Genomic DNA, 11,037 nt, shown 5'->3' on the forward strand with positions numbered 1-11,037 from the left:
GAAGATATTGAATAGAGAGCTGAATATTAAAATACTCCACTGCCAGGTAAAACCATTACCACACCACTGCATAAATGCACAAATCGGGTCCTGTGTACTTGTCCTTTATTTAACTGGAGAGCCACTGTCTCAGCATAGACCAAGTTACTTAATGTCTTTGTATAATTGCACTCATTCTAAATAGTTGGTTGAGTGATTTTTTTAAAGACAAAATCACTAATTCATCATTTTTCCTTTTAAACACTAATGAGAAGAATTCTGGGAATTATTTATTTATTTTTAGTTTTCTACAGTATATTTCCATGTAATTACCTTAAAATTATCATCTTGAGTGACTATTTCCTGTGAAGCTGTATTGCACAAAAGCACCCCAGCCAGATGCAGGTTTTACCTCCAGGAAACCTCTTCAATTAGCACTAATAAGGATGGTGGTGCAGAACTCCTGCAGACAACTGTAGTTTATCCCACTAATATATCTTCTACTTCAGAGAGTATAGTAATTTCTAACATCCAATTACAAATGAAATAGAATATGGATTTTTGCAGAAATTGAACAATTGATGTAGAATATTACACAAACAACCCAAACAGCATTAAACACACACAATCAACGAATACAGCAATTTGCAATACCATTAATTTGAATAGGAGCATATTCACATGACTTTCAATCTTGCTTGTAAGGGTAATGTTGCACTGGAGAAAAAGTGGGGAAAAAAAAGAGAAAATTACACTAAAAGAAAATGATCATGCCAGGGCTGTTTGCATTTCCTTTGCTGTTACTGGAGAATTTGTGTTTCACTAGGATTTAGCAAATTTCCAACCCACATTCTCCTTCTGTTTGATGCTAAATAAAAGCATGTCTTAATCCTGCTGTCCCCGTGCACCCTGAGCTACTGCTTTGTTTGAATACATTCAATGCAAACAACTATGTCCATACAATATTTAATGTGCTTGCAGTTTTAAACTCAGGAAATTTAGAATTAAGATGCCCCTGTGAATCTTAATTCTGTCCCCTTGCACAAATATATTATGGGCTAAATTCTGGAATTCAGCAAACAGCCTGAATGGCTAAGCTGCATGCTAGGGATTTTGGAGGTGGCTTGGAGGAAGGAATCACATATGATGCCTTTGCTTCACAAAGGCACTGCTACAACCTCATAGGTGAATTGCCAGGGCATCTGCATTCACAGCAGCACCAGCCTGTACTGCTCCTCAAACACTCTTTGCATTCTCGGGAACTAGGATCCTCTGTGGGCACATAACCTTTAGCATGGTCTGAAGTCAGGCCCTCCCTCATTCTGCTGCGGAACTGCACTGGTTCCACTGAGTTGGGGCAGGCTAGGGGTGTGCACGAAGAGTCTGTCTTGATACAGTCACAAATCACCAGGCACCAAGACATGGTAAACGTTTATTTCATTCATATGGTTTTTCTGTGTGGCAGTACAGATTTCATAGCCCCGCTCTTCTTCCCCAGGGGCACCCTCACAGGAGCAGTGCAGGATTCCTACATAGTGCTCAAGAAAGTGCTTGCAGGTCCACAGCCCGCCGAGAGTGTGGTCCCTTGCCTATGGATAAGGTCATGCCTTCAGCTAGAAGCACATCCTACCTGGAGATACACATTGCTCCTCTTTGCACCTGGCAGCTCATCTCCTTTGCCCAGCAGAATGGCTCTAGTGCCTAACACAGAGATGAGACTAGTTCTTATCGTCCCTCCCATTCTGACTACACAGTTCATCTTCTCAGGGCAGGGTTTTGCCCACAAAAGCATATTTTCCTTTATCAGAAGGTTCCTATTATTTGTCATTAGGAAATAACACCCTCTGTGCACGATTAAAATGTATACCCCTGCACACAGTGAGATCAATAAAACCAATGCAAGTGCATCACACACTAAGGATTGAATAGAAACAGCTTTGTACAGTTTACTGTTGATGTTCAATTTTTACCAGAAAATGTGACAGTTTATCAGCATTTAAATGTTGTGGTTGCTTAATAAAGCCACACACTTTGGTAGAACCAGTCAGGGTAGTTCCTCCCCTTCCATACGTTAGTAATCCCAGAGCTGTGTAATAAATATTTAGGATGAATTCCTGGCCTCATTAAAGTCAATGGAAGTTTTGCCATTGTAGAGACCCAGATTATAGAATGGAACTGGGATTGAAAGGCATGTGAACCAACAGATGCTAGCGACACCTCAGGGTTGGCAGGTTGACAGTTCTCGTCTTAATTCTTCTCATTGCATTTGTGTGTCTGTGTGCACGCGCACACACAAAATCTTTCCTTGCTGCATGTTCAGCCCAGAAACCATACTGAACCTGTAACAATTTCACCCAGTTGCTGTCCCAAAATGAAACTCTGATTTTCCACAGTCTTGCATCTTCTGTAGAAATCGGAATGGCAGCATTTTCCACTCACTGTGCCCTGGTGTAAATGATTGCACAAGGTGGAGGACAACAGAGAAACAGGGCTGAGGGCTCTGGTAAACTCTGCTCCAGTTCTAACCTTCTTGCAAATCTGGCTTCTTCTTAACTTTTGTTGTTGCTTCCAGCTTCTCTGTTGTTGGTCTGAGGCCCAGCTAGGTTCACATGTATACTTTCGTATAATTATCTGTCTCAGGAAACAGAACTTCTGTCCACCAAATATAACTAAAGCCCCTTCTTCTATCAAATAGGAACTCTGAAAGGGGCCTCTGCAGAGAAGACATGGATGAGACAAAATCCTGATTGCCATTAGTTCTCTTAGCTATCATGAGAAAGATAAAGAGGAACTCAAGACTGTAGTGCAGTGGTTCTCAGACTCATGATTGCTGGTGATTAGCATGGCTGTCATGTGCTGGCTCTCTTCTTGGTTTCCATCTTGTAAATTGCATTAAAAGATAGCTAGAATGCATGCAATACGTATTATTTTTCCAAGTAAACAATGATTGTAGTTGTTTCAGGGACGTCATACAATCATGGATGGGAGGGCAAGTGGTCTGTATGGTTTGAAAGAGAGTGGGAGTGTCTACAAGACAATCTCTTTACAAGGCAGATATGGTCTACATTATGAAAGGGTCTGAGAATCCTTGCTCTAGTGGGTAGATTGCTACTGACTAGTGAAGATGACGATATTGGAATATCACAAAGTCACCAGGACTGTGGACCTCAGTAATAAGTACTTGTGCTTCAACAGAGTAAGTGAGGGAGGTGATAGTTACCCTTCAAATTCACTGGGGTGATGAGCAGAGGCATTTGAATATGGCAGCAGTAAATATCATGCTTGGGGTTAAATATGTACTGCAACACATAATGTCTTCTAAGAATTATAAAGAACATTTCATTTATTTCCACAGCTTCCAAAATTTCCAGCCATGTTAAAATATTGACAAAGATAAGTTGATGTGCTAACATTAACATATGATAAACACGTAAGAACAGATCCTTAGCCGGTGTAAATTGGCAGAACACCACTGAAGTCAATGGAACTATCCCAATTTATTCCATGACACGATCTGGCCCAGAATTTGGAAGGATGATGAAAATGGTGTAATGCATGAAACACCAGTAATGCCAGTTAGTGACAAATATCTCATTTTTAATACTGTTACACCAGGTAAAAGGGAGTATGTGAATATTGTAAATAGGTCAGTTATTTATTGTAAAATAATTAAGAATGGCACAAACAATAGAGTCAATTGATTGATGGCATGTAACACAGTGTCCAAAAGGATGGACCCAGTATTGGACAGTTATTGTAGATTCATGGTGGTTTATTCCATCATGCTGGCACAATTATGGTGATCCATGATATATAATGTACAGGAGGTATGTGTATGATCTACAGGGGATCAGTGTGATTATGGATGTGTTGGGAATGAAACTAGTTTGGTAAGTAGTATTTTTATTGGGTCTTGATTATGTGAAATGGAGTAAAAGAGGGTACCAGAGTTATGTGTGAGAGGACACTGAATGCATCCGATGAAGTGAGCTGTAGCTCACGAAAGCTTATGCTCAAATAAATTTGTTAGTCTCTAAGGTGCCACAAGTCCTCCCTTTCTATTTGTCTTTAACTTGTGACATTGGTCAAGTAACACCTGTTTTAACACAGTCCTTTCCCTAGTGCTATATGTGTTTCATAAATGGAATAATCCAACAGGTGTAGGTAGCAGGGCTTTGCCTAATTTAGTTGAGGATGTGATGCATGATACATGGCCCCTCTTTGGTCCACTTGGGCAAAGCATGCCAAGTGATGGCCAATCTCACTGGTGTCATACAAAGCAAACTGAGTGGGACAGAAGTGAAAAGGGCTAGGATAATAAATGGTTGGCATTCTGAAGACATGATTTTAAAAGGTGTAATAATACTGCAAAATACACATTACTGAAGAGTTTTAACACAATTTATTTTATGCTTAAATAATCAGCTAGATCATCCAGTGTATGTTGTTTTCATACATACGTAATTAGAGCTATTATCAATGAATGTTGTTTTCATATGAATATAATCAACAAATTAAAGTATTTCACCAAAACCCAAATAAAAATGCCCTTTAAAACACAGCAGCCTTAACAACCTAATATTACACTGCTAGAATGATTACAGATGATTGGCTTACTGAAAGATTCTACATCTTATAGCCAGTACACAATACAGTAATAATTTTACAGCGTGCTGCCAGTCTATTAGCTAATAATTTCTCTTCGGTTCATTTTAAAATATCCCAAACTTGTGCTTTATAAGAGCACCAACCCAGTTCTAAAGCTGCAAGCATTACCCCCATTATAAAGCAAGAACAGATAGCACCCCCCTCCCCATAATGCAACTACTGTATATGGTATGTTTTTAGGTCATTTCATTGAAAAATTGGCAACAGCAACAAATATTAGATGAAGGGCTTTGTGTTTACAGATAAAATCCTATTTATCATGTTGCAGTATAGTGTTTGCAAAACTGGAAAAGATTTAATCAAAATAAGGTGAAACACATGCATCAAAATATTAGTACTCTGAAGAAAAGTTTTCACAGAACTACTGAATTCCTCATTTTGGGAATCATTTAAATTTGCAGCAGATTTTAAAGATTTTTTTAAAATCAAGCTAGCATTTTTGCATATACAAACATAATAATTGCTAATATACAAGAATCTGTGAAGATACACCCAGAATATCCTTGTAGGTGTAGCCATTTGAGACACCTATTTTGTTTGATGCATTTGCAATATTCTGTTTGTGATCTAAGAGGCAGTGCCTTATCAACATTCATTCTATTTTCTGTTAGAATTTATACAGTGTTATTTATTTACAGCAAAACTATTGATGTTTAAAAAAGAAACAAATAGTGTTTTATACCCTGACAGTTTGGGTCCAAGAAAAATAAGGCGAGCTGTTGTGGATTTAGTAATTTTAGTGTCTTTCCATGGTTTAGCCATTTCATCTTCTTATGTCCCCTCTGACCACAGGAATTTATTTCTTTTATGATGACATCAAATTGCTTGAAATAAAGCTGTTAACAGCATGGCAATCTTGTATATACACTGCATTGTTAATTGCACACTCTCCAATCCTGTGAATGACAGTGAATTTCCATGCTCTGTAAATTGGCTCATGCTAAATTAAATTTTTATTGTTTTTTTGCATAAAGACCATGCGGTTAATGTGTGGAAGCAGCAAACACACGCACACTTGTATCAGTGAATGTTTAATTCCTGTTGATTTTTCTTCCATAGTGTCTGTCTAGAACACTGGCAGTAAAAGCACACAATCCTGTGGAAAAAAGATAGCACAAAATGGTTTCAGAATAACTCTTGAGAATCATTTTCATACATTTTTGCAATACAAAAAAAGTCTAATGAATCTTATGGTATGCTGTAATAAAAAGTTAAATAAGGCAGTTTTTAATGAGGTTAGTTGAATTGCCAGTATGAAGGTATAAGTCTGTCAACGTATGGTGCGCCACACTCCTGATGAAGTGGCTTACAAAATGTTTGGAACACATTACATTTAATTACAATGAAGAAGTGAACAGCTTTTCAAAAATGTCTGAGAAATATATGCTAGCAGAGATAGCGACGTTTCCAGAATGACAGTGCAACTCCTGTATCATCACTTTTTTGTGTGTGGCAGTCATCCACATTATGGCCCAGATCCTGCACTCGTTGCACATTCAGAACTCCCACTGACAAGGAGAACAAGGCACGCAGAATCAGACTTGATGAGGCTACACGCAATGGAAGACTTTATGAGGCTACCTATGGCAATGGTGTGATTAGACTAGGAATTGAATGGACATATCACCATGTGGCTTAATTTGGTGGATAAGAATAGTATGGATACGAAAGAAATGCAATTCATGCTCTCTTGCCTATTTGAAAATGGTCATATAGTTCTGCATATAGTGATAGTAACTATCATCTACCCAAGAAGCTTGTTAAATCTGTCATACAAGAGCAATGGAAGTGCATCACAGTTGATAACAGTGCTGTAATCCCATATTAATGACAGATAAAAATGCAATAAAAACATGCTAACACATCATGAACTGAAAGAAGCCAACCATTCTTCCTAGCAACTTAATGTAGAAAAGCTTGTTTGTCTTTCTAAGCTCTGTTTAAACACTGACTGTGGGATTCAGAGACTAGCATGTTTATTAAATCAGGTCACAGGTCCATGCACATTCCAAAGGAGAGCACTCTCTTTGTCCTTTTATGGTAAAACAATGTGTCTTTACCCATTTATGTTGTCTACATAAATCTATCCCTTGCTCTGAAAGCCCAAGGTCTAAGTCTTGCTGGTACAAGAAGATCTCAGTGAAAGTCACAATTTTAATTTCACAGAATTTCACACGAAAATTTTCAGCATTTAATGTCTATGCACAGTTCAAATTTTGCTTTATTTTCAATGTTGAAAAAGCCATTTTTGCCTCAAAAACTTGCAGACAATACACATTTTTGCATATTTTCAATGTGAAAGTCATCTTTGCTCAAAACCAGTCCCTTCCTTTATCTGTTTTTGCTCAGAGCCAGATCCAAATTCCCTGGAAACGTACCATCTGTGAAAATGAACCCAGTTTTGAGTTTATAATAAAATATTTAAATGTTTGAATTTTCAATAGTCTTAACATTTTATATTGCTTAATCTGTACTCCTCTAGTTGCAAGCTTTTCATTATGGAACGTCAACACAGGGCACAGATCACATTATTAATTCACCTCTGTGCAGAGGGCCATTTTCATTATTTTCGGCATTTGTGGCCAGGTTCTAGCTAGGAACAACTACATACTGGAAATCATGTGGGAAAGCTATAACAATTCACAGTAAATGTGAGTGGATTTATTTTCTAAAGGGCTCACTAAGCAGGTCAGAATGACTATGTTTGATGGATTACGCAAAAGTTGCTTTATAGGGTAATATTTTACTTAAAATTGAATATTCCCACCATGCTATGTATTCATCCTATGGCAATGGCATTACATCACACTTACACACTAACGGGTTCTTGCTGCATCCTATACCGCATAAGGAATATTGGGCTTGATCCTGCATTCCTTCTAAACCTCATATTCCCACTGGTTTCAACAGGGGCAAGGGCATGGTTTAAGTGCATAAGGACAACTGTCATACAGATCTAATCTGCCGGTTGACAGGGATGACAGATACAGGAAAATCCTAGATCCTAGATATATATACAGGAGCAGACCTTTTAGCTGGGGCACATTTTCCTACAATCAAGTCCTTCTCTTTGGCTTGCTTTCTACTGAGTGGTAAGTTAGCCAAAACTCCACAAGTGAGAAAGAGTTTCATTAAAAACATTCATTTTCATTGTACCTAAATATTGTATGAATACATTCTGCAGACACACTGTGAAGTGGTATTAATTCTGTTACCATACTTTGGATGTTTCAGAATAAACACGTCAATTCAGAAATGGTGTTAGGCTGACCTGTGGGGCTGGCAACTGGTTATTAGGCTGCCAAGAGAAAGTGAGTACAGTAGAACCTCAGCGATATGAACACCAGCATTATGAACCGGCCAGTCAACTACACACCTCATTTGGACCTGGAAGTACATAATCAGGCAGCAGCAGAGACCCCGTCCCCCAAAAAGCAAATACAGTACAGCACTGTGCTAAACATAAACTACTAAAAAAATAAAGGGAAAGCAGAATTTTTCTTCTACACAGTAAAGTTTCAAAGCTGTATTAAGTCAGTGTTCAGTTGTAAACTTTTGAAAGAACAACCATAATGTTCTGTTCAGAGTTATGAACAACCTCCACTCCCGAGGTGTTCGTAACTCTGAGGTTCTACTGTACTCAGGTTTGAGATGCTTGCTCTTCAGAGGCTGGATCCTGTGAAATCCTGAGTGCTCTGGCCCTGCTTCTGCACTTAAGTACATGACGAACTTTAAGAATGTGTGTATAGTCCTGTTGAAATCAATGAAACGATTCACATTCTTAAAAAATCCACACGTGCCTCTGTGAACTGAAGCTAAATTGTCCAGGACCTCACAGGAACAAGCTGCAGAGCTAGTGAACCTTAGGTTGGGTACATTATAATCGTTGCAGAGAACCACGGGCCGTCTGGAGATGACTGCATTCTTCTTCTAACTTATCTTCAGAATGACATTGGGATTAGTTTTACAGATACTATTTATTTTATTCTGTATCCCTACAGTCAATCCTGTATCAGGCTGTGTAGGGAAAGAGACTGCTTGTGGGATGTAGGTTTAAGGATTAAAAATACTCTAAACAAAGCTAAGGAAAATTCAGGGTTAAAAATACCCTAGTACAGTATATGCATAAAATGGAAGGCATGATTGAATAAAGCTCTGACTAACATCAGCCATTTGAAGCAAAACAAAGCGCCATACAGAACGTCATTTTCTTCATTTATAATCAAGTTTGCTACAAAACAATCCTGCTGGCTTCGTAATTAGCGAAGTAATACAGAGGAATTGCAATAATGACCATTTAAATTTGGCATAGGTTTTATTTCAGCAGAATCTACAAATCGTCAGCTGTTTGGTTATAATTGTAAAGGGTGGATCCATAAAATTCATAGGAAACATTTGGTAAGGATTATTTGTTGATGTATATTTAGACTTTTTACTGAATTTTACAAGGACATTGGCTTTCATAACACTCAGATCATATGTGTGACTGAAAGAAGTGCTTCACTCAAGATATGCTGTGTACATTCACTTGTATGCAAGTCATTTACCTCTCACATTCAAGTCTGATTTTATTAACAGAAATTTTGTTAATTGAGAACTGTATGTTTCCTAGAACTCTACTCCTACAGATAGTTTTAAAAAATAACACACACATATTTTGTGCGTATTTTCAGTATGGGGGCCTGATATTGGACTTCCCAGCTTAAAACAGATGCAGGGGCAAACGAGTTCATTGATTATACAATGTGCTAACTGGTGCACTAGTACTGTATTTGCTCTTGGCCTAAACAATGGAATGATATTTATCAAACTGACCGTTCAGTGTTCTGCTGTTATGAATAACTCTTCTTCTCCACATGTCTGACTTCTCTCTTCGTCTTAACCTTATAACCTTCTCCCTGCTTTAAAGAAAAGGTACACACATTAACACATATGCAGAAAGCGTTTGGAATTATAAAACTTTTCCAAACAGGTCCTTTGTAGCTATAATAGGATAAGTAAAAAGCAGTTAAATCACATCAACACTTCATTTCAAAGTTACACACAATTCAGAGTTAACCACTCTGCTGAGCTGCAAAAACAGGCTGGAAATATCATCTAAAAGTAGAAATCACAGGTTTAAATTTTCAAAAATAGTCACTAATTTTGGATGCCTCCGTTGTTGGTACCAAACTTGAAATACCTAGCGTTGAGCTTCCCATTGACGTCCGTTAGATTTGTAGGTGCTCAGCATCTCTGGAAAAATCAGACCCATAGGCATCCTAGTTAGGCACTCAAAATTAGTGGCCACTTTTGAAAATTTAAACCATAGTTATTATGATGTCTCATAACAACTGTGCTTTAAAGTGAATAGGTTAGTAAAGGAAGAAAAAGAGCCAACAAAAAAATCCACCAAAGCAGAGCAGCAGAAATAAAGCCAAGGAAACTGACAAGCAGTGCATGTGTCATAAATCAGGCTACGATTTTGTCAAGGGTATTTTTATTAAAAGTCAGGGACAGGACATGTGCAATAGACAATCACGGAAATGTACACAAAGTAATGCAGTTTTCACTGCATCAGTACAGAAGCTTTTAAATTGCCTAGTAAACTCAGGCTGAAGCCAGAGCCCCACCGCACAGGTCTGAAGCTGAAGGCAAAGCCGGAGCCCCGCCTCGGGTGACCAGACATCCTGAAATTAGGGGCTTTGTCTTATATATGCAACTATACCCTTCCTACCCTGTGAAAAAAAAAAGTGTCCTGATTTTTCACACTTGCTATCTGGTCACCCTCGCCCTGCCACCTGGGGCTGAAGCCCAAACCTGAGCCCTCTGCCCGAGGCTAAAGCCCTAGCCCGAGAGGATTGAAGATGAAGCCAAAGAACTCGCTGACATTTCTTGAAATCACGGAATCTGTGACTTCCATGACAGAACTGTAGCGTTAGTTACAGATTCTTGTCTTTTAAAACAGCAGACTATTAGCCAATGTCATATATATTTCCAAAATGCATTATATTTAGGTTAAGTTGTAGAACAATGAGCAGAATTCTTTGTGCCTATGCTAAGCTTTATTGTGGAAATCTACTAATAGTTATACTGTTCCAGCCTTTGTTCTTTGTATGTGCAGAATCTGTTAGAAGTATGATGTATGTTCTGTTAAGGAATGTTATATATGAATTCTGTGTTGGGTCCATTAGTAGAAAACAGTTCATGACTCTATGGTTTATCCAGAATACTGATATCCAGAATGTTATTGTGTGCTGAAAACAATGTTAGGGAGGATTTGGACTGATGTCTTTGTATCCTGAAAAACAGGCATGAAGTTACATAAGAAAAGGGGAGTTAATGCGTGAATCTTCTACTTGCTTTAAACAAGGCTACTAGTCAAATTAACTTCATACTTTAGGATAGACA

General features: G+C 38.2%; 1 protein-coding gene and 1 long non-coding RNA gene across 48 annotated transcripts in view; one reads left to right on the forward strand and one right to left on the reverse strand.

The window, feature by feature from the left end:
- Positions 1-5,617, forward strand: part of LOC122466467 — a 37,662-nt gene extending 32,045 nt beyond the window's left edge. The window contains exon 4 of the long non-coding RNA XR_006291983.1: positions 1,478-5,617. This is a non-coding gene — a long non-coding RNA (uncharacterized LOC122466467). The remainder of the gene's footprint in view (positions 1-1,477) is intronic.
- Positions 4,363-11,037, reverse strand: part of ANK3 (ankyrin 3) — a 540,509-nt gene continuing 533,834 nt past the window's right edge. For all 47 annotated transcript variants that reach the window (XM_043550311.1, XM_043550307.1, XM_043550308.1 and 44 more), the window contains 2 exons: positions 9,463-9,548; positions 4,363-5,743 (listed from right to left, as the gene is read on the reverse strand). In XM_043550311.1, coding sequence (XP_043406246.1) covers positions 9,480-9,548 — 69 coding nt within the window. In that variant the 3' untranslated portion in view covers positions 4,363-5,743; positions 9,463-9,479. The remainder of the gene's footprint in view (positions 5,744-9,462; positions 9,549-11,037) is intronic.

Source organism: Chelonia mydas, chromosome 7 (genome assembly GCF_015237465.2).
Source record: "Chelonia mydas isolate rCheMyd1 chromosome 7, rCheMyd1.pri.v2, whole genome shotgun sequence".
NCBI lineage: Eukaryota > Metazoa > Chordata > Testudines > Cheloniidae > Chelonia > Chelonia mydas.